This window comes from Lissotriton vulgaris, chromosome 5 (genome assembly GCF_964263255.1).
Source record: "Lissotriton vulgaris chromosome 5, aLisVul1.2, whole genome shotgun sequence".
Taxonomy (NCBI): Eukaryota; Metazoa; Chordata; class Amphibia; order Caudata; family Salamandridae; genus Lissotriton; species Lissotriton vulgaris.
The window spans coordinates 129,317,753-129,332,706 of NC_141693.1; the positions used below are offsets into that span (position 1 = coordinate 129,317,753).

General features: G+C 44.1%; 1 protein-coding gene across 2 annotated transcripts in view; it reads right to left on the reverse strand.

Annotated features, from left to right (window-relative positions):
* The window catches only part of COL5A1 (collagen type V alpha 1 chain), a 473,296-nt gene that overhangs the window by 201,470 nt on the left and 256,872 nt on the right, over positions 1–14,954 (reverse strand). For both annotated transcript variants that reach the window (XM_086921052.1, XM_086921051.1), the window contains exons 10-11: positions 3,195–3,236; positions 2,936–2,998 (exon numbers count right to left, since the gene is read on the reverse strand). In XM_086921052.1, the coding sequence (XP_086777178.1) occupies positions 2,936–2,998; positions 3,195–3,236 (105 nt within the window). The remainder of the gene's footprint in view (positions 1–2,935; positions 2,999–3,194; positions 3,237–14,954) is intronic.

Genomic DNA, 14,954 nt, shown 5'->3' on the forward strand with positions numbered 1-14,954 from the left:
CATTTCTTCCCTGACTCTCCATGTTGGAGGCCAAGAGTGGATCTGTGACGGGCCATGTTTTATAGTAGATGGACATCACTTCCAGGAATGTTTTGGGAGGGAATGGTGGTGACAGCCAGATGAGTGCTATTGAGGGTGCTTAAAAGGGATTATTGTGTAACACTGTAGGATCTTCAATCGATCAATCAGTGGGCTTAAAGCACGCTACTCACCCGTAAGGGTCTCAAGGCGCTAGGAGGAGGGGAGATTCACTGCTTCGTGTCACTTGAAGAGCCAGGTCCTGAGGTCTTTCCTGAAGGTTTCCAGGTTAGGGGAGCGTCTGATGCTCACAGGGAGCGTGTTCCATATCTTCGCCGCGATGAAGGAGAAAGCCCTCCGGCCTGTTCTGGTTCTGCGGATGCGAGGGACTTCTGCCAGGGCGAGGTTCTTTGACCGGAGGTTTCTTCCGGGCACGTGGAAGGAGAGTCGTTTGTTGAGGTATATTGGGCCGGCATCGTTAAAGCTCTTGTATGCGTGGGTGAGGAGCTTGAAAGTGATCCTATCTTCCACGGGCAGCCAGTGGAGTGACCGGAGGTGTGGGGTCATGTGTTCGCGAAGGTGCGTACCCAGCACTAGTCTGGCGGCGGCGTTCTGGATCTTCCCATCATTGCATATTCCTTCAAAGATACCTACCGAGTCAGTTACTGAGACTGGTCCTAATGGCAGCCACAACTGGAAACACAGTGAGGCAGCAGATGATTCATTTGAATTGACACTTGATACAGAAGTTAGGAAACAGCTACTGGATTGCACAGCCTTCATTGCAAATTCGATAGGAGAATCCTAAACTTACTGTTCCTTTCTCTTGCATATGTTGGATTTTCATGACAGAGAATTAGTTCCAGTAAAAGAGTTGGTGGACACTAAGCAAAGTAGAAGGGTGTTCCACTGGAGATGTGACACAATATGTTGTTAGCAATTGCTGTGTTCCCACAGTGACTGGATTAAAAAAACATAGGTTTATGATATGCACATTGCATTTGCTAAAATATGAACCCAGTGCTTACTACGTGGATACAATTATAAAAGTAATTAAAGGGAAAAAATAAAAATAAAAAATGTGGGGCAAATCTGCTTAAACATGGTGGACAGGTGGGTATGCATGCCTTAGCGAATCCAGGTTGCGGTGCTGCCCCCTTTAGAAGCTGTGAAAATATGAGTCAAATATGCAAATGTAAAGTTAAGTTAGTCTTTATGTGTGTGTATAACTTCACTCTGCAAATTCACACACAATGTTGTGCATTTCATGCATAATTGCACAGATGCTGTAAAGAAAGATCCATTCTCCTTCAATAGTTATTTGCATGTTTTCTTTACCACTTTGTGACTGGTTACCCAAACTAAATTGCATTTCCTTAGTCACTCATCTGACAATAACCTTGCTTCACCTACCTTTGAACATCCAGTCCTAAGTTGCACTTGGTCAATATGGTATACACACAACAATAACATATTTGCAGATATATGTGACCCTTTACTTACTTGATTTAATCAGCGATATTGCCCTTGTGCTGACATTATGCATGTGTTGTAGGTGTACGTACATCTAGAAGCATAGCATTTTTTGCAAATTGCCACATAAATGCTTATTTACTTAAAATTTCAACTAGGCCTATCATTTTTGCAATGATGCATTTTCACTGTAGTGCAGAGAGAATATACCTTGCAAAATAAATGTAACACAATGATAGTGGCGGCCACATAATAAAGAAGTAATTTTCATGGGCATAGGAGCTTCCTGAAAGTTAATTCATTGCATTGTATTGTGCTGAGTTGTATTGGTATTTGCATAGTGCTTTGCGTAACCTTTGATAGGTCTACAGCACTTATTATAATAAAAATAAAAATAAAGATTTGCTGCTTAATGATTATGGCAAATTTCCAATACTCTTAGCTATAATTTTGTTCTTCAGGGAAATGGGTTAGGAACTTTGGCTGAGCCATGAAAGGCTAAGATATCACAATGGTGCTCGCATACCAAGCCCAGGGGTCGTCTTCTGCAAGCAAAGTGGTATTTATTTCTCCTACCTTCAGTGTAAGAGGGATAAACCCAACCAGGATCTTTACACACCAAATTTTCCAGGAAACAAAATTAGTGATGTCACAGCACTGAAATTGGGGGATTCATGCTTCTTGTTGTTAATAACTACCTTCTTAACCAGATGCTTTACGACTAGTAGAACTACGGTTGCATCGCTTGAAATATTCCAAAATACCTTAACAACATCCTAAATTAAGGTCAACGGTCCAGAACCAGACACATGGATTCCTTGATTTCATTGAGTAATCTGGGTCCCCTTATTAATACAGTATTAGCTTCCATTCAAATAGTAGGACTACTTCCATTTGTGTCCAGTAGGTTTATAGTGTTATTTCACACCCCATAGAAGAATCATTTTTGAGTGGGCCACAAAGGGTGCAGAGAAATGGGTTGAGAACTCCAGATAAGTTAAACCCTTTACTTTCATTTTTTATATAGATGGGATAGTTGGCTGTGTGTAATTTTCTAAAGCATCTCTCTCTCTGTCTACCGCTTTCATTTTATATTCTGAAGTCTTTATTTAGAGTTTGGCTGATGGGATTCACTATCACAAAAGTGGTGGATATCCCAAGCACCATATTACAAGTTCATTATAATCTGTGGCACTTGTTATAAGAAAGACTGGACCTCCGTCATGCTTGTAACAGCATATTCCATCTGCCAAACACTAAATAATGCCCTAACATATTACGCTGGGTTTCTAAAGGAGTTGTTTCCTATCCGGGCCAGAACCCTGTCGACACAGAGAGGCTGCTCATATCTCCGGCACAATATTGCTTCTTTGTTGAAAGCAGCAAACAATACAATATTACATGGGTAATCAATGAACTCCTGACATAAAAGCCCACTGCTTACCCTCTCGCCGGGGTCGCCAACTGGACCAGATGGACCTGTGGGGCCTGGTGGACCAGGATAGCCCTAAAGAAATAAGAAGCAAAAAAGAGACACTGATCAGAAACTTACAATGTGGCTGAAAAGAAAAAGAACAGAATGTTCCCCCTGAGTTTGTTGCGTCAGTGGTACGTATGGAAGCAATGAAGTAAAAAGAACAGTGGGATTCAGGACATCAGTTTGTGTTACAAAATCTGGATTTGGGAGGAAGCATTGAACTTACAGCTGGGCCTTCTGAACCGGGTGGTCCTTCGATGAGCATCCCCTGAACAAAGACAGAAACAAGAAAATAGTATAAGTCGAAACAAACGCAAGAGTTCTAAGGTCATATGCCAGTGCTCTCTCAGAGCCCTGAGAAGGTGTCCCTGTGTAAGTCACCAGGTAGAAGAGAATGTATGTTATTGTATTTTAAAGCTAATTTGAGGATAGCACAATACAATGGGTTCATCATGGTTCTGTCTAGAGCACCCACCAGGAGAACATCATCAAAGCAGATGAGAACTGAAGTTGCTATGGACTCAGGGAGCGATAGGCTGTCCTGTCACCACAAGGGGGCCATCCTGCAGTCCACTGGCCACTCAGACATTATACCCTGCCGTCCAGCTGCTCCTCTGTGATGCCTCGAAGACGCAACCATTCGCTACACTATAGATGGGTTTCTGGAGGGCTACAGCAGACCACCTTCTGCAGTTGATGCATTAGTCAACCAAGCCATGTGATCAGACATTACAATACGAAATACTTGATGCTGTTGGCAATTGTGTATGGGGGAAGGAGAGTCATGGTTTTATCTTACTACCTGTGCGAAGGTGCTCACATAGAAATCACTCTCTTTATAACTGGGGCACACACAGGCATCCTGGGTGCAGGTAACAAGTATGTTGATGAGCCTAGGATGGACCCTTGTTGCAAATATAGAGCCCCCTGACTAGAGTGTTGTATCAAGGGATATGGTGGTGTCAGTGAAGTTCCACCATATCCCTTGGGTTTCATCATTCGATGGGGGAGGTCAGTAACTTCCTCATCCTAATTAAGAAGCTGCTCATGGGGGCCTAGGTGAGCAGCTGGGTGATGATGATGTCACTGTGGCATCATATTTCCTTTTGAAATGCAGAATGCACAAGAGCTTAGTTCAAAGAATATAAACAAATGAGGAAATCTATGCAGGCATAAACTATGGATACAATTTGAACACTTTTCTGCACTTTTCCTTGATCCAAACCCCTTAGTTGAGAAACCTTAGGCTTACTTATTTCCTTGCACAGACGTGGGTCCCTTGCTCGCTGTGCCACTGGATTCAAGCTAGCCTGGCTGGTGAGGGCTGATACCCTGAAACAGTTCCCAGGAGGCTTGTTTCCGGTCCAGGGAGAACGCGCCTTGGCAGTTCAGGCTGGACTGTTACTATAAGCAGCAGGGTCAAGGCTGATTTGCATATGGCTGGGTCCAGACTGGTGTGGTGTAGTGAGCAAAATAATGATGGATTTAACCCAGATCTCTTGACTGGGGTTATTTGATTTATTCAGCATTCCGCCCATCATTTGTTCCCGAAGGACATTTGTCATCAAAGCACCAAAGCATGCTATATTCCCACGTTTTGATTCTGGGACAGGAACTACTGTGTATTCTCTTACAGTGGAGATGCACCTTTATCCCATCACTGTTTCAAAGAGCATCAATTTCTCTGGCCACCTTAATGATCACAGTGGTAGGAGTGGTCAGTCTTGCCATACTCCTGGATAGGCTTGACTTACATTTTCTTTACCATAATAATAGTATTCGCCAGTTTTGAAAGTTTCATCTACTTTTAGATTGTTAATCAGCTTTCTCACGAATGCTGTTCCTATTGTAATAGGAGTCCCCAGTTCTACTGCTGAACTGGGTGTTATAACGCAGTCTCCAGTTTTAACATTTCTGTTAATGTTGTATTAGCAGACCATCAGCTTTACCCTGCATTTTCTGTTGTATTTGCAGGCCGTCAGCTTTAGCATGCATTTCCTGTTGTATTTGCAGGCCGTCAGCTTTACCATGCATTTCCTGTTGTATTTGCAGGCCGTCAGCTTTACCATGCATTTTCTGTTGTATTTGCAGGCCGTCAGCTTTACCATGCATTTCCTGTTGTATTTGCAGGCCGTCAGCTTTACCATGCATTTTCTGTTGTATGTGCAGGCCGTCAGCTTTACCATGCATTTCCTGTTGTATTTGCAGGCCGTCAGCTTTACCATGCATTTTCTGTTGTATGTGCAGGCCGTCAGCTTTACCATGCATTTCCTGTTGTATTTGCAGGCCGTCAGCTTTACCATGCATTTTCTGTTGTATGTGCAGGCCGTCAGCTTTACCATGCATTTCCTGTTAAACTGTGATAGCAGGCTTCAGTTCGACTACTTTATCATTTCCCATACACTCGTCATAACTCTCTCCAGCTTTATCATTTCTCTGACTACTGTAATCACCACCACTAGCTTCCCAGGTTGTTTGAAACAACAGTAGTAGCAGTTCTCAGTCTGGTTACTGTCCTGGCCAAAGAGGACCATTTATTTGACTGATGGAGCACTAGCTGTCCCTTGCATTCTGGCACTTCTGCAAAACCAGACTTGAGCTTCACCATTTGCTGGGTTAATATTGGAGTCTACATCCTTCCTGTATTCCTAGAAGCTCTTTCTTGCTTCTCGTTACAACTACTAGTTTCCTGTCTCAATTCGACTTCTGAGGCTGTGGAGTGGTTCCATGTCCTTGGGACAATTTCCATTAAAATAATCCCAATGTTTTAATCCTTATCAATTCAACTCCAGTCTTCTCTACTGGTAAGAGGAAGAATCGCTCGAATGGCATTTTTAGTGCTGTAGAAAACTCTTAACTAAACACATTTAAAACAGGTTAACAGGTAGCTTTCCCATGGCCATCTCTTTGACTCTGACCTGTGAACCCGGAATTCACACCTCTTGAATTCTGACAAATGCCTGCATTCAGCACTTTCAAGGGGGAATTCATCTGATAACAAACAGACACCGATCAGCAAACTCATGACACCTCTTTCCCTTTCCTGCCCATTCTTTATGGTGGGATTGCAGAATTACAAACTAGGGGGCAAACCCCCACGTGAAAACAGCGCACAGTTCTTGACCTTGTTAACATTAGTGTGTATTATTTAAAGCCCGTGTTGAATTGTATTCTACCAATCCCTTAGTGCAACAACAAAAGCACTGATATGTACATTCCATGACTTCAAACTTTTTTCAGAAATATCGCACTAGTAATGCATCTAGGGGCAAATGTGCTCTTTTTTTGTACCGGGTTTGTGTCACAAAATTGGTGCGAACTGAGGCAACATGTTTATGTTGAATTTACTTTCTAGAGCAAAACTTGCTTTGCGCTTGAGAGATGACTGAAAGTAATGGAAAGCAGCACTCTTTGCTGCTTTGAATTAGTTTGTGTCAAGGGGGTGTTGCATGAGGGACACATGGATGTTCCCATGCAACCAGCTATGTTTTTTGACAAAAGGCTTTATCTATTAATAATATTAGAAATTATTTTTGCCAGAAAAGAAAAATGTCTTTTCCAGACAGATAATATAAAGTAGAAATGTTTTCATTTCTGCAAACTATTCCTACTTTGCGTGTGTGCTGCACTGTACAGCAAACATCTAAAGTGAGAAAAGTTTTAAAGTCTAGGGGGCAGATTTATGTAGGACTTGCGCTACGTTTACGCCGCCGTTGCGTGACGCAACGGCGCGGAAACGTGGCGCATCCCTGCGACCTATTTACAACGTGACGCATCTAGGCAGATGCGTCACGTTGTAAAGCCCTGCGCCACATGAAACCTGCGTCAGGTTTCATGTGGGCGTTCTGTCGCAGGGTGGGTATTCCCTCGTAGGAAAGCCCCGTAAAACTGACGCAGTAAAATCTACAAGATTTCACTGAGTCAGTTTTACGAGGCTGCTGCGTCGAATCCTTACGCCTGCTTGAAGCAGGCGTAAGGAGTGACGCACCACGTTATGTATGGGTGGCCTCTGTACATTGCAGGAGTTGCATCGCACTTGCGACGCTACTCCAGCAATGCGCCGCCCGTACACCACAAGATGCGTCACGCATCTGCCCTTCCTTGCACCATGGTGCGCCGCATTGTAAATGCGGCGCATCTGTAGTGCCGCAAGGAGGGAATTGCGTGACGCATCAGTTCTGGCACATCCCTGCTGATTTGCAGAGATGCGCCAGAACTCATAAATCTGCCCCTAGGTATAGTATTTTGTACTAGAAAGTTATCATACCAGTACAAAACCTGGACATGACACATACCTTGACACTTTGGTGCAAAGTGTGTGTGTGGCCCTGCGTAGTCTGATTGTGCGCCTGCACTAGGGAAAGAACACAACAGCACCACATCTGGAGGCAGCATGAAAACATTAGCTTGTATCTGGTTGGCCACTTGAGATTAGCAATCTCAGTTCGGGCTCTTTCTGCTTAAACAGGTTATGGCGATTTAGGGAAGGAAGGAAAGAAAGACGTAAGGAACCCCCTTCCCACTGACTGCCACAATAACCACAGAACACTGCGGCAGTATGTAACTAGATAGCAAATTCATCGAAAAGTTTTGAGCTTCAGCGTTTTCCCAGTCACAAGATAGGTCTGTGGAAGTAAAGGCCTCCTGAAGTGGGATGACAGGTCTACCAAGCAAGGGCCCGCCTGAAATAGGACCCTGCGGGAGTCCATCTTCTGAAAACCCATCTTGTGAGAGAGCTGGGGGCGGAAGAGCGAGTGCTCAGCGAGGGAGGGCCGCTCCATATTAAGGCATCTTTGGCATCCCCAAATATTTATCCTTCTCTTTGTGCCATGTGTGGGGCTCAGGCATCTGCAAAGCCTCCACGCTGGGGCTGATGGCCAGATGTGTGCACGTGTTTGCAGCCTGTGGGGTGACTACAAGACCCACTGACTTGAAGAAACACATCCTATTGTGACGCTGAGCTGCTCTGCTCGAGTATTCAGCACAGTTTACACGGGGCATCCAGGGGAAAGGAAACCAGTCGTTTCTCTCTCTCTACACCCCACTGCAGTACCAACAATCCCTAGAGATGGGATTTCTAAAGTGTTCCTATTTCCTTGATGTCTGGCTGGGTTTTAATTTTCAGTATGCCACGTAGTTTCCTAGTGTCTGTTTAGATGGTGCTCTCCATAATGTCCCTATGCCTTCTGATCTCTGTTTGGCTGTTGCATTAAACAATGTCTCCCTTGTTTCTACACGTGATTTGGGACTTTATAGTCTGTAATTGTTCCTTTCTTTCAAGATCTCCGGTTGGGCTTTGAATTCTAGACACTATTTTTATTGATATCTGGTTTGGGTTCAAATTCCAGTGTGTTCATTTATTTCATGATGTCTAGCTGGGTTTTAAAGCCAACAATCAGTGGCGTAGCAAGACTACCATCGCCAATCAGGGCAACCCCCCTCTCCCCGGCCCCATCAGTCAATTCAGCCCCCCCCCCCCCCCCCTTATCGGCCGGTTAAGCAGTAGAGAAACAGCTATAACTGGCGTACAGTAGCCACTGCATCTAATGCCCTATTTATAGCTCCCCTGGCAGCAATATGCCTTTGTTTCTTCATGTCTGACTATGACAGAATGCCCCTTTTTTTTATTAATGTCTCCCTTGTTTTTACGTTGCACAATGTGCCTTTGTTTCATGAATTCACGTGCAAAATTCCACAGTGTGCTTTCGTTTCTTGATGTCTGTCTGGGTTTTAAGTTCTGGAATGCCCCTTTGTTTCTCGATGTCTGGCTTTGTTCGGGATTCAGTGCAAGGAGAATTAGTAACAGGCGCTGTGCGTGTGTTTGTTTGTGTCTAAGACTCAAGTAGCTAGGAGGCACTCCAGAATGCAGGGGTCATAACAGGTGGACAAGCCGAGGATAAAAGCTGCTTCTCCCTCCTTTGTTGTTTCATTATGTTTGAAGGAAACCTAATTCAATTTGGGAAACACTGACGTGTTTCATGGTAGGTATATATCCGGATTTTTCTATTGTAGGCTGGCCAAAAAAACCTGAAATCTGAACTAAACACAAAACGAAATAATACATTTTCTATACGTACAGTGTTAAGAAATTCTTCGTAAAGTATGCCCCTAATTTGTTTGAACATGGTAACCAGGCTCTGATTGGTTGGGAGGAAGGAGTTGTTGCCAAGGAGATTTAAATCTGAAATGCCTCATCAATCATCAATGTATTACATTGGTAAATTGGATTTCCTTTAGGAAAACAGCAATAGAATACCAGTTCAGACCATTAAGTAGATCCATCCAATCAGAACACATGTGTCATGAAGGATGAGAAGCAGGGCTCTGTCTTAAATCATTAGGCAATGAAGGGAGTTTGTGTGATTCCTTATTGACATAATCACATCAACTTCTGCAATCAGTGACGGGGAATAACATTTATAGCACTGACCTGTTACATAGCTTACTCAGCCCACTTATCTGTAGGTCTTCATTCAATGTGTTATTATTAATAGGACAATTATACTAGTCTTATCAATCTATAAGGATGAATGGCTGAGGCAGCCCTGGTGATAACTGAACCCTTAGCAGCCTCCTTCTTTGATTCTGGTCACCATAGGTGACAAAGGGTCAACAAGGAAAGAAACTATTTTGTAAACTCCAAGGATAAAGGTTTCTCTGAATATCGCTCAGGGGACGCGCCTCTGAATGGTTGACAAAGAAAGTCAGGAGTAAGAGGTCGTGATTTATTAAAAATCCATCAAGTCCTTAGGCAAAATCAAAGCGGAGTCAGAGGACCCGTTTGTCATTATGGAACAGGATATATGTGTCTTTTAGATAATAACTACAAATTGCTCATCACATTCTCAAATGCTGAAAGTTGAAGCATAAGCATACCCTGCCAGGCAGTGGGCCATTTATTGCACCCTGTTCTCCACCTCTCAGTCCTTGCCCTCATTTGAATCTGAAGAAAGATGTGGAACTGGGGTACCAAGATGAATGCTGATGTTCCTGGTGTGTCCTCGCCTTTATTTTGTGGATCTTCGGAAGGTATGCAACAGGTTGGTTACCTGTAACAATAGGTGCACAGGCTGCACCTTATTCGGCCACTGGTTTGGTCTGAAATCTTTTTCTGTGTCCCTAAAACGTGTATTTGTATGAAGGCCATTTGAGAAGCCCTAATACTTTTTGTGCAGAATGCAGTATTGAGTTTTAGTCAGGGAAGTGGTGAAGTATGGGAAGTTGCAGATAAGTGGTTTAACACTTACTGACCCACCTGTACCTCCTTCTTTGAGTGGACACCCACAGTAGTGTTTAGTGAACATTGGTACCAATGATCATGTTGCCGGATATTTCATTTGAAGAGACATTAACAGTGTATGCTAATGTAGTTCCCTTGTTCCCTGTAGAGTGTTCCCTTGGACTTCCTTCTAATGTTTTACCTGCTAGGGAATGCCATGCTTGCATGGTCCACACTATCATCCAGCTACGGTTACCTTCGATACGGGCATCTCTTTGGCCAGTGTTTTCTCAAAGCTGTTCTTACTTTGCATGTGCGCTGTACTGTAGAGCAGACATACAAAGTAATATTACTGTCAAACTATGTCAAAGCACAGTATTTGTGTGCTGGAATACTCCTCTTCCAGTACCATACTGATGCTTGACATCTCGCATGCACCTTTGCACTAAGCTGAAAGGGTGAGTGTGTTGGTATAAGACAGCGAAAAGTGTGCCAGTGGTGGGAGAGAGAAAAACACTACCAAATCATAGTAGATATAACACTGTACTCATCTCTTCCTTCCACAAGACGCAGCACAATAGCTTTGTTTACTTACCTGTAAACCTCCGTAATCCATAGATTACTACCCCACCCTGCCCCTCCCCCTCCCCACGTCACCGCCCGGCAGTTACTCCCACTACGGACCACGGCTGTGTTTCTTTCATGTCAGACCCATGCTGTTCTCCTTGAGTCTCTTTTGTCTCCTCGAGTACATCAGAACCTGCATCTTCTGACACCCCTAGTCCTTCAAGGAATATTACTCACCTTATGCCATGGCATAGTGTGCCCAGTGCTTCACAGTGTAAAAATCCTGCAACACTTGGTGCGACGACTGCATCAGCACCATTATGATCTCTGGAACCAAAGGCTGTTAGCTAGTGCACCGGCCGCAGAAAATAGCTCTGTTGGACATGGAGGAGGCAAAACCTCTGAAAGGATCAAGAACTTCTAAAAGGAACCAAGATTCAGCAAGCTAACCTAAATGCATGGCTGGTGTGTAGTGAAATGGGGGCTTGCAGAAACCATTGGTGGATCAAGGGAATCCAAAGTGTTATTGACCAATGGAATTCTAAGTGGAATTGGCAGTCCCGTTGTCAGGTAGGAAAATTCCTTCAACAACATTTCTATTAAATCCTGGAGATGTTCTCGCCGCCTGCACCGTGGAGCTATTTTTGAGTACATGTGTGCATTCATGTGCTTGCTGATTGTCAGTTAGCTAGGCCACTATACTCTGTACTGTTGACCTAAATAGGATCAGGCTCTCCTCTGGGTGTCATCAGTGGAGTCTTGAGGTGGTACCTTGGGATCACTCCACTACAGGGGATATATGTGTGCAAAATGAACTTCCTCTCCCTGTCAGTTCTGTCACTGAGGAAGCCAAGAAAAAACAAGCTGCTGAGGAATGGAATCTTTGAGAATTTGCACCGACTTATTATTTAAATCCTGTCAAAGAACATGTGCATCTATTGGAGCATGGGTCCCTAAAGGATGCAGTCAAGGTATAATTTGGGAGTGGAGTGCTTTATCAGTGAGGGAAGGACTTTGCAGGGTCAGTCAGGGCTGTATTAGGCAAAGTGTCTTGGGGACTCAGCAGCCATATGCACACGCATTCTTCACCAAGAGCAACTTGGTATTTCTTGGAAACACTTATGCAACCCCTTCTGTAATACAGATGATGTCAGCCCACATGCCTAGCCAGTTTAAAATCAAGGAAGTGTTCCCTCATTTGCATAAGGGCATGCCCCGTGTAAATGAGTGGGCCCTTTGCTTCTGCACCTGAGGGGTATTACAGACATGGGCACAGAGGCAAAGAAGCAGTTAGTAAATAAACATACCATGTGTTACAGAAGGGTGGTGCTCAGTCAGTGCAAATGGAAGACAGGGGTTGCCCCAGATACCCCCCTGTAGGCGGATGCAGCTACTCTCTGCTCCTACCTGCAGGGCGAGCTCTTTTACACTACGTATTGAAGGCCTGGTTGCAGCCTCCAAAGTGAAAGGCAGACCGACAGCTTCAAAACGTCAGTCCACCTTTCACTATTTCACAGATCCCATAACAGGCTGAAGTTTGCAGCTTGGCTGGGTTATGGTATTAACTATAATAGAGTACACTGAACAGGTATGCACCCGAAGCGCATAGTTAAAGGTGCAACATGGTGCAGATCTGGGCAGTGTAGCCTATTCATATTACAGGCCCTTGTGAGAGGGCCACAATACAACAAGTATACCTAGCCTATAGTGCCTCTAAATCGTAGAACACACCGGCACAGAGAGCACACTGCAGGTAGGTTGCCAACTGCTGGAAAATTAAACAGGACCAGGGGGCGACAGATAACCCTTATCTCAAAATTAGAATGTTTTATTTGAAACCCTAGATCGTGTCACAAGATGATGCTTTCATAATTATCTAATCGGGATTCTGTTCAGCTCCCACACCCCTCACCTGTCCCCAAATGCAGCTTTCCTCCCCCTCAGATGGAAGATTGCTTCCCATGGATGTCGCCCAGAGTTTGGCATAACCTGGTGATTTTTTTCATAGCCCTAACAAGTGTCAGAGGGTCCCTAAAGTTGAAATGGGCCACAACAGACCCTGCCCTATAAAGACCTTCAGGTGGAGTATATGTCTCCTCTATCACAATCTTATCTTATCTTATCTTAGGTGCCATTTGTATGCGATCGGCGTAGGGAGGGGGAGGGGCAGGGTGGGGGGTTGTAATGTATGGATTAAGGACTATAACAGGTAAGTTAACATATAAAAAAATAAAACGAATTTCGTTGTGTGCACTGCATCGCATTTGGTGATGCAGTGCACACAACGAAATTCGTTTTATTTATTTATAAGTTTACTTACCTGTTATAGTCCGTAATCCATACATTACAACCCCCCACCCTGCCCCTCCCCCTCCCTACGTCACCGCCCTGCAGTTACACCTACCACCGGCCGTGGCTGGGTCACTGGCCCCCCACCCCCTTGCTGCCACATTTAAACATCCCTCCAGGGGCTCTCTGTCCCTTCAGCAGACATATAACAGCAGCTCCACTGCAAGCACTGAAGCTTTGCATTTATTTTTTTGTTTTTCAAGCCACAAACTCCCAAAGGAGAAGTCAGTTTCTTAATACAAAAAAATGCCTTAATGTGCAAAACGTTTCTCCCTGTGTGGTCCCAGGTAGGAAAATGAGTGATGGGCAGTGGCAGTCACTTTGACTCGATGACCCAGTGGTAGACAGGTCCTCAGGTATGATAGATGTGGGCTGCTGCAGCCAGAGGATGCTGCTTTGATGTAAGCCCAGTCTCAAATCTGAAGAAAGATGAAGAACTGCGCCTTTTGCGAGGCACTGGCACTGCCCATTTCAACCAATGCTCCAGCTCAGCCACACTCTGCAGGGCCCTCTTAGTGCTGCAAGTAAAGTCCCTCGCCTCCTACCAGCAGAATTCTGGCCAGTCTCTGCTAATAATCCTCTGTTGCCTGTTAAAACAGCTCCTAATCTAGGAGTACTATTAGACAGTAATCTACAATTGGACTCTCAAGTAAATAAAACTGTGAGCATTTGCCTATCTCTGCTCCGAGCTCTTCGAAAAATACTCCCTTTTCTTCCTGCCGCAGCTGGATCTCAAGTGGTAAGGAGCACTGTTATGAGCAGATTAGATTACTGCAATGCCCTACTCCCAGGAGCTCCAGATTCCCTGTTAGAAAAAATTGCAAAGGATACAGGTTATTGCAGCTAAGCTTGCGTTAAAAAGACAACGCAGAGCCTCAGCCTCGCTTGCCCTAAAAAGATCTTCACTGGTTGCCTATTGCACAGAGTCCAGTTTAAGGCACTCTGTATCGTCTACTCAGCAGTACATAAAATGGGGCCTAAGCTTTTACAGACAAAATTCCTATGGTATTCTCCAGCTAGAAGCCTGCGTTCCTCTTCAGCTAGCCTGATATGCATTCCACATGTTAACAAATTTCGACTGGATCATTTCGTTTTGCAGCTTTCCGAATCTGGAATACACTGCCATTGAGCTTAGACAAATGAACACTCTTCAGAAAGGAATTGAAAACTAGACTCTTTCCCAGAGATTAACCTCCAGCTCTGTTTTTTTAAAATTCAGTTACACACAGTGTTTTTTGGTAATCGCAGCGCAAGGATACCCGTTGGGTGGCAGCCGCGCTATAAAAATGTCCCTTACATTACATTTGCAACCTAAGCAAATATTGTGATTCTGGGCAAATAACTTCACCAACACTACCTCATGTCATAATTCTCCATCTTCAAAAATAGGGAGCACATAGAAATGTCAGATCTCCAGGTTAACTACTTATTACATAAATGACCTTCATTTAGATTAATTGTATGGATATCCTGGAAATTTGGCATGCATCTGCATCTCCCCTGTTTTAATGGTTCTACCTCACCTACTTCTCTCTACTCCCAGAACTTTTGCTTCTTTAGAACCCATGTAACTACTACTTACTTTTTAAGCTCTGGGTACTGAGGAAAGACTTCTTAGTTAGAGGAAGAAGGAAGTGTTTACACTGAATTAACAGACACCTCTAACACATTGTCCCTGGGCTTAAAAGGAAGTCCTACCTGCTGTACTAGATGTTCCAACCACTAAACACTAAGACCAGTTAAAAGAAAAATAGCCTCCATGCCAGTTGTAAGCGGTGGCATGGATTTTGCAGAAGGCCCTTTTTCATACCTTAAACGCCACCCTTTTTTTAAGAATGGTAGGAATGCAGA